The sequence below is a fragment of the Apteryx mantelli genome, chromosome 16 (assembly GCF_036417845.1).
Source record: "Apteryx mantelli isolate bAptMan1 chromosome 16, bAptMan1.hap1, whole genome shotgun sequence".
NCBI classification, from domain to species: domain Eukaryota; kingdom Metazoa; phylum Chordata; class Aves; order Apterygiformes; family Apterygidae; genus Apteryx; species Apteryx mantelli.
This window is the reverse complement of record NC_089993.1, coordinates 3,107,491-3,122,793: the sequence shown is the minus strand read 5'-3', so window position 1 is coordinate 3,122,793 and position 15,303 is coordinate 3,107,491. Positions and strand designations below refer to the sequence as shown.

The 15,303-nt window shown below is 50.1% G+C and overlaps 3 protein-coding genes across 6 annotated transcripts in view; 1 reads left to right on the top strand and 2 right to left on the bottom strand.

Moving 5' to 3' along the window:
* Positions 1-213: 213 nt before the first annotated feature.
* On the bottom strand, positions 214-1,118 carry LOC106482341 (hemoglobin subunit alpha-2). Its single transcript, XM_013939902.2, has 3 exons — positions 907-1,118; positions 479-683; positions 214-399 (listed from the first exon to the last, which is right to left on the bottom strand). The coding sequence occupies exons 1-3, from the start codon at positions 996-998 to the stop codon at positions 271-273; spliced, it is 426 nt and encodes a 141-aa protein (XP_013795356.1). The 5' UTR covers positions 999-1,118; the 3' UTR covers positions 214-270.
* Positions 1,119-3,483: 2,365 nt separating this feature from the next.
* On the bottom strand, positions 3,484-6,118 carry LOC106482343 (hemoglobin subunit pi). The gene is made up of 3 exons (XM_013939905.2): positions 5,950-6,118; positions 4,349-4,553; positions 3,484-3,755 (listed from the first exon to the last, which is right to left on the bottom strand). Exons 1-3 carry the CDS (start codon positions 6,042-6,044, stop codon positions 3,627-3,629), a joined length of 429 nt encoding a protein of 142 aa, XP_013795359.1. The 5' UTR covers positions 6,045-6,118; the 3' UTR covers positions 3,484-3,626.
* Positions 6,119-11,932: 5,814 nt separating this feature from the next.
* Positions 11,933-15,303, top strand: part of NPRL3 (NPR3 like, GATOR1 complex subunit) — a 52,170-nt gene continuing 48,799 nt past the window's right edge. For 2 of the 4 annotated variants that reach the window (XM_067306030.1, XM_067306029.1), the window contains exons 1-2: positions 11,933-12,083; positions 14,156-14,225. In XM_067306030.1, coding sequence (XP_067162131.1) covers positions 11,966-12,083; positions 14,156-14,225 — 188 coding nt within the window. In that variant the 5' untranslated portion in view covers positions 11,933-11,965. The remainder of the gene's footprint in view (positions 12,084-14,155; positions 14,226-15,303) is intronic. The other 2 variants (XM_067306031.1, XM_067306032.1) reach the window with 1 other exon arrangement.

Sequence of the window (15,303 nt, the reverse complement as noted above, 5' to 3'; positions counted from 1 at the left end):
AAGGACAGGGCCAGAATGGAGCAGCCTTGGTGCAGGGCAGGTCCCAGGCAGGGCCCCCTGCTCCTGCCTCGATGGTAGAGCCACGCAGACAGGGCCCTGGGGTGCGTGGGGGACAGCCCCCAGCCAGCACCACCCCCGGGCCCTGCTTGGGGCCCCCGCAGAGGGGTCCCCCCACCCTGGCCAGTGCTGCCCCAGCACACACGGACACGGTGGTGTGGCAAAGGCATCTTTATTGAGCGCACGGGCATGGGCGGCAGCGGCGCAGGTGCCTCATCTGTACTTCTCGGCCAGCACGGAGGCCACGGCCGCCAAGAACTTGTCCATGGCGGAGTGGATCTCGGGGGAGTATTCGCTGCCCAGGTGCACAGCCAGCACCACCTGGAAGCACTGCGACAGCAGCTGCAAGGCAAACACAGGGTTCAGCACCGCCGTCACGGCTCCCATCCCGGCCCCCGGCCCATCCTGGCCCCCAACTCGCCTTGAAGTTGACGGGGTCCACACGCAGGTTGTAGGCGTGCAGGTTGCTGAGCTCGGACAAGGCCTGGCTGAGGTTGTCCACGTTCTTCACGGCGTTGCCCAGGGCGTTCACCACCTTCTTGCCGTGGGCGCGGATCTGATCGGAGCCGTGGTGCAGGTCGAAGTGGGGGAAGTAGGTCTTGGTCTGGGGGTAGGCGGTGAACATCCTGCCGGAGCGAGGCCGATCAGCACCGCGGCACCTCCCAACCCGTATCCCCCGTGGCGGGGGCCGGGCCCATATCACCCGGGGGGGGGGTCCGCATCCCCCGGCCCCCGGCCCGCACTCCCCGTGGGGGTCCTGGGCCCACATCCCCTGGCTCTTTCCCCCGGGGGGCTGCATCCCCCAGCCCAGCCTGTCACGGGGTTCCCAGCGCCGGTCCCAGCCCACACCTTTCCAGGGTCTCGGCTCCGAAGTCTTCCTGGTGGTCGCCCACCTTCCCCCAGACATGCAGGATGAGCTTCTTGTCGTCAGCGGTCAGCATGGTGGCGGCTGGTGGCGCAGTGCGGTGCGGTGTGGCGCGGTGTGATGTGGTGTGGTGCGGTGTGGTGTGGTGTGGTGCGGTGTGGTGGCTGCGCGGGGCTCTGTGGCGGAGGCGCCCGCGGGGCCGCCCTCTTATAGCGCCGGGCCGCCCCGCGCCCTCGCCCGCCCCACCGCCGCTCCGGCCTTATCTTATCTGCGGGGGGCCGCGGCCACACAGCCGGGCCCGGGGAGCGGCCGCGTAGTGCTGCGGGGGCCCCGTGGGCGCCCGGCCTGGCCCTGAGGGGCCCGGGACAACCCAGCTCGGCTCCGAGGGGGCCTGTGGGGACGCGGCCTGGTCCTGAGGGGCCCAGGGGGGACCCGGCCCAGCCCTGAGCGACCTGGGACAACCCGGCTCGGCTCTGAGGAGCCCAGGGGGGACGTGGTCCAGGCCCGGCTGTCCCCTCCCCAGGCGTCCCTGTGCGAATCCGCCGTTTCCCCCCTCCGCCAGGTCCAGGCCCTCCGTGGCTCCTCACCACCGACATCGCAGTGGATCCCACACGTGGCCCTGGCCCTCGTGTCTTCCAGCCTCCAGCGTGTCCTCAGGCCTCCTGCTTTCCGCAGGCCGCCTTCGCCCGCAGCGCGTTCCCAGTGCCGCAGGGCAGGAGCTGTGGACAAGCTGGCGGCAAGCCCTCTCAGATACTGCTGGCATTCTGCCATGGGAAAGACCTTTTCTCCAGCAGCCCAGAGAAACTGGGATGGGGAAGAACCTCCTTTTTCGGCATGTGGTTTTTCCCAAGTCTGTACCTGCAGCACTTAGCAGGCCATGATCCGTTGCCTTGTTCCCATCCAAGGGCGTGCTCCTGCCTCTCTCCATAAACACAGGGACATCTCACAGGGCATGTGGTGGTTGGCGACTGTTACATTCCTCATTAAGGCCCAGGATGAAGTCGTTGGTATGCATTTGGCTGTTTGAATAGGGACATGTCAGATGCTGACCTGCCATATAAGTTGTTGATTTAAATGTTCAGGTTACCCGAAACCCCACAAACATAGGTTTTAAAAAGTTGTTGGCCGCAGCAAGTGCTGGGGTAGACTTTATGTAACAATTTGGAAGTAATTTGGTAGCTTCAGAGCTACAGTATTTTCCCTCTGCCCAAATACAATGTCTAAATTTTTCAGCATTCCAAGAACTGTGTATGAATATAGCTCTCAAAGTTAGTACTTTGTAACTAAGAGGAGAACTGAAACATGCAATGTCAATTTGGGCTTGTTGATTAAAGTTTGTCTAAAACTTTGCACCCATCTTTTCATTTGAGAAAGTCCTCTAAGACACACATGGGCAATGAATGTAACTTGAAAAATGTCTCACTACAGGGATATAGCTCAGCAAAAGAAACAGGAGTCACTCAGTCCTTAGACATCGACCCCTCCTAAGCTGCCTTGAGTATTCAGTTTGTTGCACATATGTGGGGAACTTACCTAGCAATGCAGTCTTTGGCCTACACACAGCATGTGGGTCACTTAGGTAGTGAATACACCCCCAAACAAAGAGGCTTTTAGTTTTCAAACTGCTCTAAAAATCACTGTGCTTGTCTTGGAGAAACGATGGGTCACTGTAGAGTCTTGGAAAAACTTTGGAAGAGGAAGCAAGGACATGAATGAAATAGCTCACACAGCTTTTATCAGCAGAAAGCCAGGCTGCTGACAGGAGGGCCTTGGCCAATTAATCATGATTGTGTTTCTGAGAACGATCTCTCTGCTCCCCCCAGGGTGACCCTCAGTTCTATATTTTTCACTGTTGCCCCTTTCCGGAGAAGCCCTGGGAATTCAGGTCCTCTAAATGTCATCAACAGAGACCTCCAGTGGCCAGCACTATTCTCAAATGCATGCATAGCTCCCAGTATAAAAACAGGAAATGTCAAGCTGAGGTGGGATGTTCCCCTTACCAAACCTCTCTACCAGGTATGATAGCTCAAGATTTTCGTGGAAAATAAAAATATCAAGTACCATATCAAGTACCTTCTCTAGACCCTGTGGAGCATTCATGGGGGCAGTTAGAGGAACGATGATCCAGCGTGGCTCTGGGCACATCACAACATATGCTAATGCAGGTTATGTTCAAGATAGGCCAGGCTGGATTTTCCAAAGTGCCCACTGACAGCTCCAGGAGACAGCAGCACAGGAAACATACACTTTACTCCTTTTTTCCAGATAGGCCAAATGAAAAGCCTGGATCCATTCAATATCCCAACAGGGTAAAAGACTGATTCCTGGTCAGCCTTATCCCTGGTGAACCCACCTTCTGAACAGTGAGCAGAAGCAGTCACAGGGCTCTAGCCTGTTCTGGACTTCTTCTCAATGTTATGTTACTGCCACTGTGCACATGAACTTACACAGCTTAGCATTTTCCCCTCCATCTTTTGCAGGGATGTCAGAATACCCCTGGCTGAACAGTGAGGTGTAGGTGGAACAAGTGAAGATGAAAGCACAGAGACCATAGCTCATGTTTGAATTATTTATTGGGTTTTGCAGATGACTGAACCCCTATATAGAGGATTTGAGAAGACTGCGTAGGAAGGAATGAATACCCCAAAGCCTGGCAGCTGCAGCATGCCATGGATATGCATCCCTCACCCTCTGTGAAGGCCATTTATCTGTACTTCTCAGTCAGAACAGAGGAAACACTGGAGAGGAACTTGTCCCATGCAGCATGAACTTCTGGGGTGAACTCACTGGGATAGCGGGCAGCCACAGAACACAGGATACAGTGGGAAAGCAGCTGTAAGGGAAAACAGGATAAAATCCATTGTAATCAGTTACAGACCTCAGTCTAGGGATCTGTAACAAACCTAACTCCCAGCCTGCTCTGGGATGACAAATATATGTCCCGGGCAGTTAACACTGCTGCCTTACGCTAAAGTGTGAATAAACAGAGTTGCCTTTTGCACAGGGAAAAAGGTGTTGTTTGATACCACTCCCTCTTTCCAAATGTCCTTCCTCCTTCACCAAAGGGAAATGCAAGAAAAATGGAAATGTTGTTTAGAATTTACTAAGACTTTGTTCAAGAAAGGTGATATTATAATCTGACTTGTGAGGAAGATTCATAAATTACCACAAAGGCAGCAGGGACTCAGGTCTGTCTAACACAGACCACAGGAGCTCCCTGAATAGTTCTTTGCTTGAGCTAGACCAGATCTTTCATGAAAAAATCCAATCTCAGGTTAATAACCAGATGGCGAAGCAGCAACATGAGTTGACAAGGCTGTACAGTGCAGTCAGGGATCAAGCTGCCATTAGCTGAAATGAACTCTGGTCTATAATTTTGTGATTGGCATTTTTCATCCCTGAAAGTGTCTGTTTGTGTTCGCTCACCTTGAAGTTCACTGGGTCCACCCGAAGGATGTAAGCATGCAGCTCGCTGAGTTTGGCCAAAGCGCCTCTAATGTCATCAATGTGCTTCACAGCTTCCCCAATAGCGTTCAGGACCTTGGAGCCATGACCACGAAGCTGAACAGAACCTTGGCTGAGATCGAAATGAGGGAAGTAGGTTTTCGTCTGGGGGTAGCTGGAGAAAAGCCTGGAGGAGAACAAGAGAATTAAATTTAGCAGTGTAAATTGCATGGAGGATCTGAACTTCAGGACAAGTGTGCTATAAACCCACCAGCTGCAGAAGTACACTCATTCAGCTGCTGTAGCAGAGCTTTGGAGGCTTAAAGCTTGCATTAAGACCTGCGATGTTTCTGCTCTTAAAACACTTCTGTAGTATGTACAGATTAGCCAGCAGTCTAAAGCTTTTTAAACGTAATGTTTTATTAATAAATAATGCACCCAAATTGTCACCTACATTTCTTGTATTACACTGTCAGCCAGTTAGCAGGATCTGCAAACTAATCTGAGCTGAATGAACCAGAATCAATATGAACGGTACTCTGCGTCTCAGAAAGAGCATCACAGTACTTTAGATTGATCTGTAAATAACATCTGAATAACTTTGGTTAACTTAATTGCTTTGGAACAATTTACAGACTATTCTCCCTTTTGTGCCAGCTTGCTTAATTTGGGTGCACTTCTTTTGGAAGAAGTAGAGACTTCCTTAGTCTTAAAAGTAGCTTGGCTTGTTTGAAAGGGACATCTCTGTTGTGATAATAAGAAACTATTGTATTTAGAGTGGATTCTTTCAGCACTTGTTCTATTTACTGTGATATACTTCATGCAGGGTCCGGTTGTGCTGTTTCCTAATGGTCTGTTATATATCAACTGGTCAATGAAATGTGAGTATCCTATGAATTTATCGGACAACTATCCTCTATTAATGCTGATTATATGGCAACAGGAATTGCATCACTCATACAATAAAACACTTTAAGTTCATTTCCTAGTAGTAATAACCCTATTTCAGGACACTGAGTACGAACGGCTTTGAATTCCTCTTCAGTGCTCCTGGCTATTAATTCTTCTAAATTGCTATAAGGGGAAAGAAACCTGCAGAATTGAATAGAAAATTATGGTTTGCCATAGGATTTTGAATATCTATTAGATTTTAGTATCTATTAGAATTTAGCAGCAAAGATGTAATTCCAGTAGATTACATACTAAATAACATAGAGCTCATCAGCAACTTCTGTATAATTGTTGAATTCTAAAGGACTTGCCATAAGGCTTGTTCTCCAAGACGTATCTAGGTCCTTCCTCATTAGTATTTGATGGTGCAACCCAAAATCCACTGACACCACATGCTCGGTAGTCAGCCAGCCTTGGCTCTCATCCTGCAGGGCTCTGCATACCGTTGGCAGAACCGGCCAGCTGCCGCTGCCAGAGAGGCTGAGCACATGTAAGGAGGCAGTTAAGGTGATTATAGAATCTAATTCACACCAGTCCCAGTGTGATCTCATTCATATAAGTTTTACACAAAAAACATCCTAAAAGCAAAGTTAGATGAGGCAGTCTTTTAGGAGGGATTCTGGGTGACTTACCTCTCCAGTGATTCTGCCCCAATGGCGTCGACTTGGGGAGCCACCTTTGTCCAGATGGCGACCACGGCAGCCTTCTCAGCTTGAGTCAGCGTCATGGTGCGAGAGAGTGCGGTCTCAGGCTCCTTGCAATGAACGCTCAGAGCAGGTTTGTGCTAACTACCCTCGCAACCCTGGTTATAAAGAGGAAAAGGAGAGTGGACCTTGGCAGCTGTTCGCGCTCATTGGTCACTCCTGAGGCCCACCCATGGAGGTGGGAGACTCTTATCTCCCTGTGAAACAACGTCTATTTCGGCAAGGGTCAGTGCACTGGCCTCCTCGTTTGCTGGTGTTATCAGCTTCTTGCTTCTTAACGTAAGGGCTGTGCGGCCTGAAGAAATTGTCTGGACACGTATTGATACATGAACAGTGACATAATGCTGGAAAATTCTAGTGACAGAGTATTAGGACACATCATTAAGCTGAGGAGTGTGTGGATTTCAAACATACTGAGAAGTTTGGAGAAAAATCTGCATTTGCCTCCTTGCTTCAGAGATGTGTACACAAGGCCCCTGGGTTTTGCAGTGGCAGGTCATACACTTCCAGTACACGCGACAGCAGCATGGCCCAATACTCATACAAAATGATTCCTAGGTAGCACTACGGTCAGGCTGGGAGATGCTCAGTATAGTTCAGAGCGGGAGTGCATGATGGACCAATAAATGCCTGAGATGGAAGAAGGTTCAGAGGAGATGGGCAAAGGCGATGTGCCCATAAGGCTCCTAAAAGAATATAGAAATTGACTGACCACAGCTGTTGTAAAGAAAGCTCAATTTATCTCAACACAAAGGGGACCAGAGGGTGGCCTGTGTTTTAGGTAAACAGCTATGTGAGTTCAGTCAGCCAACTGACTATATCACAGTTGAGTGGATCAACTGGTGGTGTAAATATTTTTCTTGAGTTCATCAAAAGAGTATGAATGTCTCTGTGAGTAAACCAGACCAGCGTAGGGGGAGCATATACATGGCTTATGCCAACATAGAGTATAAAAACTGAACAACTAACGAAACAACTTTGAAGAGAACAATGGGCTTGAACTGGTTTCAACCCATGTATTCCTTCCCAGCGCCTGGGGATGCCCAGTGTCATGATGGTGAGCATATTATAGAGACTGGCAATGGGAATTACATTTGTATTGTGATTGAACCGTATATTGAAATGGTTGTATTTTGCTAGATGTAACTTACACTTGTATTCTAATTTCAGTATTTTGCTGTATCACTGTTACATCAGAATCCTGTGTAACATCAAATATCTTCAAAGAAGTAAATCTGATATTAAACATTACATCCTCCATGTGTGGAATATCTGAAAGAACCTGGTCAGAGTATTGGACTCTGACAGAGTGAGACCCTGTTTTTGCAGAAAACAGTGGAGATTTTGACATTCATTTCAGCACTGCCAGGACTTCATTTTGCCAGCTTCTTGCAAAGAATTAGGGACTCATTCCACAGTCAGTTTTGCTCATAACACCACCAGTAGTAATGATTCATATGGATACATGCAGATTGAGCTTATGAAATTGAGCATGGTCCTAGAAAAATGCACACACATGTGAGAAAGTCCAGTCAGACATGTGTGCTGTCCTGTTGTCCACAGATCTTGAAGTATTGAGACCAGGCTTCTTCCTCAGAGAGTAACATAGATGTTTCCCAGCAATTTTTTTCCTAAATCTATAATTCATTTTTATAGAGCTCTCTCTCAAGTTTCATCACTAAATGCCTAATGCTGCAAGTCTTTGATTTCTAGCTGCATGATTCTTACTGATCCCTTGTGCTGTAAAATAGTCCCCCGCAGCACAGACAGTGCTGGGGTGCACTGTGCTACATGCTGGACATGCACAGGAAAACCTGGTCCTACCCTAAAAGGCTTGTAGCTTTGGGGCACATCCGCACTTGATGGGTGAAGAGCCAAACAAGAAAAGAAAAGACCAGTACAGGTCTGTAATCACAGATAACTGGGCAAAGTGCCAAAGAAATACCCATCTGGAGATGGTCACTGCTGCCAGCACATGTAGTCCAGGCTTCAGTAAATCTCTCTGCCGCCCTGATAAATTGCAGAAGCAACACACACCACTGCGTGCTGACAGTGGTGCATGGAGAGCTGGCTGGTACAATCAGAGAGATCAGATAGCATTCTCTGCCCAGGCCCACATATTTGTGCTGAGAAGGTTGATACATGTAAGCCAGATTCCTCACCAAGACATGCCTTCACGTCATGCCAATGCTGACAACAGCAACAGAAGATGTTCCCCAGACATGGTTGTCTTGCTTAGAAGAAAGCCCTTCCAGGGACCTTGGATCATGTGTGGATTAGAGTATGTCCAGACTAGGGTAGGATATGTGCTGTACATGTCCACATTAAGATGAGCTTGTGGTCCACTGAAAACCCAGAGCTAACTCTGCTCAGCTACATGGAAATGGTGCGGAGCAGTCTCTAATTAAAAGTCACCTCTGATAGCGCTGGCAGCAATCCTTCAGCCAGGGCACAGGAAAGAGTAATATTCAGTTTAAACAGCTTAAAGGGATGGAGTTGTCAAGGGAGACTGCACTCATCACCCCTTGCTACAAGCATTGTAAAAAACTTGCATTTTCCCATAGAAAAATTACCTTGAAAATAATCATGCTATTGTGAAATATATACTCATATAGTGTCTTTGTCTCATCCCCCCCACAGAGCACTCCCCCTTGCATTGCCCACTGCAGAGCTAAGCTCCAAGTTCTGCTCAGTGATGGTGCTTTCAAGCAGAGGTCACTCAGTCAACTCCCGAGGGAAGTCACCATGACCCTGACATAGCCAGGTATGAGGCAGGGACCTTCTTTCCTGTTTTGCTGCACCCTGTTTAGCCTGGACATCAATTCTACATGATTTGAGGATTAAAGTCTGTGCAAGCATGAGGATCACAGTGATGTCCACATAGGAGGCCTGTTAGTTCGTATATGATTGCTCATCTCTGAAATTTTTATTGAATTTTAATTCATTTCCACAGAGTTACTCTTGCACTACCATGAAAGCCAGAGCAACCAAAAGGCAACAGTGGTTTGTGAGAAGGAGCTCACCACTTGCCTAGGACCAGGGCTGCAGTGGAGACAGTTGTGGGAGCTCTTTAGGAATATGCCCATAGGAGAAGCATGATCTTTGACCACATGCTGCAACATGATGTGGGAGGGTGATGGTCACCCTTCTGTCTTTACATGGGCCTCTCCATGAAATTCCTCTGCCCTGGGGCTCCAGCTGCCCCATGGGGTAACTTGGACAACATGATCGCTGTCATTCCTCTGCCCACGAGGGCGACTATGAAGCTATGTCTTCCAGGAGAATGCACCTGACATGCCTTCCTCTTTTTTTGCTACTTCTCAGAATTATTATTCATAAATCTGTAGCAGGATGTGCACCTTTGTGCAGATAAATAACCTTTGTCACCAATCTGTGAAATGTTGCCAAAGTCCTGGAAAAGAGCAGCAGGCCAGGCTGGCACATGGATCGGCATCCTGAACAGCAGCTTGGCCTCAGGTCTCTCTTGTCACCTGCATCCAACCCCTTAAAAGAACAAACCAAGTAGATAGCATGTGAGAAAAGTGATTTTTAGTATTAATGTAGGTCTTTTCTATTCCTGCTCAAAATTCAGGCTGTAAGAGGCACCAATGGATTTTATTTCTCATTTTAAAGGGTAAAAGGGAGCAAAAGACATGTTTGCTCATTATGAAAGTGGGATTATAATTTCCTTGAGCCCTGACTATAAACCCAGTGATTGAATTAATGGCTGTCGCTCTCTGAGCTCAAGGATAACATTCCTCTGGGGCCTGCGTTCTGCATGGGGACTGCCTCCCTCTCAAAGGTGATTTCAACGTATAACGGTGGCACATACATTTACTCTAACTCTGAAGAATTTGGGGCAGACTGAGTTTCGTGAATCTTGAAAGGAGAATCTAAACCCTGGTTTTATTCTTGAGTTTCCTGCCAGTGCTCAAAGGGCTTGCAAAACTGTTTTAATTAAGCTACAATCTCCTAGAGCTTCAAATGACAAATATGTGTGCAATTTATTATTTTAAAAAAATGAAATTATGCTTCAAAGAAGACACAGTGGGAAATTTTAACACAGCTGCCCAGGGCTGGCACATGAAGAATGCTCTGCTGTGATAACGTGCCTGCTCTTTAATCACTCTCAAACAACTCCCTCGCCCCAATGACACCTACTTTTGCTTCAATTGTTATCATCTGCCTTGCGGAGAATGGCAGGGCAGATTAAGCCCGGAGCTGTGTGTGCTCATCTCCCTTTCACTCTTCGACTACCCATTTCTCCACGTGATGCCTGGGATGGGAATCTTGCAGAATACAATCCAAAGTGGGGATATTGCAGAGCGTTCAAATATCTACATATTGCAATCAAATACAGAAGGACTTGCATGCAAAACCCAGGCCAATCTCTAAAATAATTGCTGATAATGTTCTGATCTCAGTTTAACACAAAAGACAAACGTTAAGATGAATGCACCAAGACAGCTGCCAGAGGAAGCAGTGTTTCACTTAGTAATCCAGAGGAAGGTGTAAATTTACAGGGTTCACATGGCAAATTGTATCAGTGATGCACACTGTGCTGTAAAGTGCCCGGAAATCATACAGGGAACGTGAGAAACAAGATCAGACAGGGTTTTCCACGAGCACGGGAAGCAAAGAGGTCTGATTTGCAAAGCATGCCTCCAAGGGGGATCCTTCAGTGTCTAAACTGTGGGTGAATAACAAGTCCTGCAATTAGGGACACTCACTGAGCGCCTCTGCCCTATTTACCACCAGCATTTAGTAGAGTTGTAGAATCATGATGACCGAAATGACTGAATGGCTAAAAACGACTGAAAGAGGCCAGGGGACATGAAAGTGATTAAGGGCTATGGGGGCACATGGGGAGACGCGTGAGTAAAGCTCCTTCCCTTACAAAACTGGGGGGAGTGCGTTGTTTTGTAGACAGTAAACCCTTGCCCAAGTCCCGTGCACCGTCCCGGGCAGGGGAGTGAAGACCCCGGTGGTGCAGTACCCAGGCATTGGCTGGGGACAAGCTGGGGACACCGGCTGGGGCTGCAAGCTGCCAGGCTGAACTGGGGGTGCTGGGCTGAACTAGAGGGTGCTGGCTGTGGTGGCGTGAGGCACTGGGGGCACTGGGGGCACTGGGGCGCTGGCTGTGGTGGTGTGAGGCACTGGGGGCCCTGGGGGCACTGGCTGTGGTGGCGTGAGGCACTGGGGGCACTGGGCCGCACTGGGGCCACTGGCTGTGATGCTGTGAGGCACTGGGGGAACTGGGGGCTCTGGGGCCGCTGGCTGTGGTGGTGTGAGGCACTGGGGGCACTGGGCCGCACTGGGGCCGCTGTCTGTGGTGGTGTGAGGCACTGGGGGCACTGGGCCGCACTGGGGCCGCTGTCTGTGGTGGTGTGAGGCACTGGGGGCACTGGCTGTGGTGGTGGGAGGCACTGGGGGCCCTGGGGGCACGGGGGCCGCTGGATGTGGTGGTGTGAGGCACTGGGGGCACTGGGCCGCACTGGGGCACTGGCTGTGGTGGTTTGAGGCACTGGGGGCACTGGCCGTGGTGGCGTGAGGCACTGGGGGCACTGGGGCCGCTGGCTGCGGTGGCGTGAGGCACTGGGGGCACTGGGCCGCACTGGGGCGCTGGCCGCGGCGAGGCAGAGGCCGGGAGCGGCTGCCCGCTCTCCCCGCTCTCCCCCGGCCGGGAGCGCCCCGAGCCGCCGCCCCGCCAGCGGCAGCTCCGCCCCGCGGGCCCGCGGGCGCCCGCAGCGCTGCGCCGGGAGCCGCGGGCCTGGCCGGGGCCGGGGCCTGGCCCGGGCCGGGGCAGCGGGCGGCGCGGGCCGGGCGGCGCGCGGAAGCGGAAGTTGCCGGGCCGGGCCGGGCCGGGCCGGGCGGCGCGGGCTTCCTGCGGGCAGCGCTGTGCTGCGCCGTGCCGTGCCGTGCCGGCGGCGGCGGCCCCGGCGGCATGGGCGAGAGCACCAGCCCCATCAGCGTCATCCTGGTGAGCTCGGGCAGCCGCGGCAACAAGCTGCTGTTCCGCTTCCCCTTCCAGCGCGGCGCCGAGCACCCCGCCGCCCAGGCCAGTAAGTGCCGCCGCCGCCGCCGCGGAGGGGCCGCGCCGCCGCGGGGACCCGCCGGGCCGCGGCCGCCCTCGGGGGGCCTTGCTGCCGGCCGGCAGCTCGCTCCGCACGCCTTGGCGGCGCGGCCGTGTCCCTCAACACACTGCACGTGTCCTCAACACACCCCCCACACCCCCCCACGCCCCTTGGTGGCCTGGCATCTCCCTCCATGCCGCCCTGTGGCCCGGCTCCCTCCCCCCCCTCCGGGCCCTCCCGCTGGCCAGGCCCGCGCACACGCGCCCTCGCAGGCCTGGCACACGCGTGCCCTGGTTGCTGGGCGCACGCGTCCGCCTCGCTGGCCTGCCTTGCGCCCGCCAGCACCTTCCTCGGCCTGGCACGCGCGCGCCTCCTTGGCCGGGCCCCCGCGGGCCGTGGCGGTGGACGCAGTGCCCCCGGGGCGAACGCCCGCTCATCGGGCGCAGCCCCTGTTAGACCTCTGCCTGACCACACTCAAAGCAGGAACGGCCTGCGAGTGCCCTGACTGCCCCACATGACTTCTTTGTGGAAGGGTGATTGAACCCCGATAGCGCGCAACGTTATTAGCAATTCAGTATTTTGTGGCTGTGCTTGGATCAGCGGAAACGACGTGGGTTTTAAGAATTGTGGAGAAAAAGGGGAGAGGGACAGGCAAAGGGAAGAAGGAGGCAGGGTAGGAAGTGGAAGAGGGAAGAAACCAATCTGGGAGAAGGAATCCAGAAGAGACTAAGTGAGCTTAAATAGGTTAAAATGCATTTAGCTGATAGTGGATAGAAGCTAAGAAACTTTAGTCCGTTTTGTTGGGTAATCACGTGAAAGAGGTTTCATTTATACTGTAAAATAGAAAAATTGGACCTTTGAGGTCCTAGCTGGTTGCTGCAGGGCCAGTTTTAGTTATACCTCTTCCTTTGACATTCCCAGTTCCTGAAGGTGTCTGGGCCGGACTCAGCCCTGCTTGCACCCATGGAGTGAGCTCGGGGCCCGAAGTAGAATAACTGCACCTGTAGCTCTAAACCAGAGTAAATGTGGCCACCTGGCCTCAGGAAGAGGAGATGCAGACTCACCCAAATGGCTCCACACGAACTTGCTGGGGTCTAGAAGGGCTGGCATTAAGCTAGGCCCACCCTGGCCATTAGCACCTGGGTATATCTGTTCTGCAGTCTGGGGTCCTAGGGTAGGACACACTGCTAAAGAGCCAGTGAAGGTCTGAGAGGGCTTATCGCGCTCAGGAAAGTTTCATTGCTTTCAAATCTAAGCTGTCTCCAGACAATGCAATTGCAGACAAGTTAGAGTCAGTTTTCCATTTCCGTATGCGTTTGGTGCCTAAGACCTTCGATGATTTGGGCATCATTCAGCACATTGACTTATACCGAACCAAATATGAGAGGCGCTCAGCAGGTACTTATCTTGGTACCCGGCCTAAAGTTGCTATAGGGCGATGAAGTTGTTTTACTTGCCTCATTTTGCTGACTGCCTTACGTCATCAGAGAGTTGACATTCCTTTTTACATAGTGAGTCACTTTTTACCAGGAGAGAATCTTCTCTGAACCCCTTTTTGTTTTTATAGATGAAATTTGAAAAGATTTTTTGGCTGTCTGCTTTTTTCCCCCCTCCTGCTTTTTGTTGGTAATAGATTTTGATACCTGCCACTGCAGGAGGGCATTCTGGAAGCTTATCCATGATCCTCAAACCTCAGCAATGGTGAGGGAAAGGAATTTGTCAGAATTATATTTTTCACCTTCTCTTGAATCGCAAAATGCTACCCGGGTCTTGGGAGAAAAATTATTCCTGTGAATGTTCTGATGTCTTCTCTGCATCCCCCAAAGATGTAAACCTCTTGCTTGTATTTTTTGATGTGTTCTTGAGTGAAAACAGAAAAAAACAAGATTTGGTACTGCTATGTAAAAGAGAAGGACTTTCCTGCTTTTAATAAAACTTTTTTTTTTTTTTTAGATCTGCCTTATACATAATTTTAAAAAGGCCACGGACATCAGTATTCCCTTAATGGGCACCTTAAGGAGGTTGTTCCTTGAAAGAGTTTTCTTTCCTCTTTGCTTCAGGTAAACCAAGGAGTCGATACGCTGTGAATAGTTCAGGTGACACCACAGAGGATCAAGATGGGGACTCCAGGTAGGGGTAAAATATTTCTCCTTGTCTAAGAGTTTGGAACAGAGGAGGGGATGGCCTCTTGCTTTCTTGCTTACTAGTTCAGTAGGCAAATTCTCGTGGACTGTATAGAAGCAGACCTGCACAGAGAATCTTTAGTGCCAAGTTATGAGCAAATCAGTATTTGGTAGTGAGGAACATCTCATGAGCAAATGCTACTGAATCTGCTCTCTTCTGGGCAAGATCAAGGTCAGGTGTTCTGTGCTTGTTAGAAAGGCAGTATTACTCTTCCAAAGCTAGAAGTATTAATCCTTTGGCAAAATTCCACTTCTCTTTACCTGCCTACCTCTAACTGTATTATTACAGTTGGCTCAAATTCTTCCCTAGCTCGTGTAATTGTCATGTAGAAATGCTGTGCACTAATGAATAACTACTTTTGTTTCTCCAGAGATAGCTGCCCCTGTATCATTGGAGTGCAATAGTAGCTCAGAAGGATACAGAGACTAAAGACAGTTTTTGAAGTTAAAGGGAATCAGTGGGTAAAGTAGTGAAAATACAGTGTGTTGTTAAGCATGCACATGCATACAAAAGGACTCTCTAATTAGTTTTTTGTAGCTCATTCAAAATCTTTGTTTTTTTTTCTAAATTTATCACTATCAGATATGAGAGAGATTTCTGAAAGACAAGAAGTGTTTCTGTCTTTTGGCCTGTAGTTTGGTTGCCGATCTTTTTTGTGCAGTGTTTTTTAATCTCAGAAATTAATAATGGGGTAGTTGCTGCTGTTCTCTCACTAAGAGTAAATAAGAATTGTTGTCACTTGCCCTGAAAGAGAAATTTAGATCCCAACCTTGCAAAATGTTTCTTTATGACTGAGAATAATTTCATTGAAATTAAAACCACCAATGACAGTAAACGTCATCAAGTTCTTAACGTTCTTCCACCATTAGGAACTTAGGAAAATGGTATAACAGATGTGAGTAGCACATCTTGCTTGAGGTCATTCATTTCTGTTGCCTCTTCTGATATCTTTGAAACCTTCAAGTGCAGCATTTTCTCATGTCTTTGCTGAGTCCAGCACAGTACAAAGCACAACTTCAGCGGA

Bases quoted from the DNA above. Each gene is read 5' to 3' on its own strand.
- LOC106482341 (XM_013939902.2), bottom strand. From the start codon at position 998: ATGCTGACCGCTGACGACAAGAAGCTCATCCTGCATGTCTGGGGGAAG. The intron at 684-906 runs GTGTGGGCTGGG...TCGCTCCGGCAG, and splicing joins GGAGCCGAGACCCTGGAAAG to GATGTTCACCGCCTACCCCC. The intron at 400-478 runs GCGAGTTGGGGG...TTTGCCTTGCAG, and splicing joins TGGACCCCGTCAACTTCAAG to CTGCTGTCGCAGTGCTTCCA.
- LOC106482343 (XM_013939905.2), bottom strand. From the start codon at position 6,044: ATGACGCTGACTCAAGCTGAGAAGGCTGCCGTGGTCGCCATCTGGACA. The intron at 4,554-5,949 runs GTAAGTCACCCA...GTTCTCCTCCAG, and splicing joins GGGGCAGAATCACTGGAGAG to GCTTTTCTCCAGCTACCCCC. The intron at 3,756-4,348 runs GTGAGCGAACAC...TTTCCCTTACAG, and splicing joins TGGACCCAGTGAACTTCAAG to CTGCTTTCCCACTGTATCCT.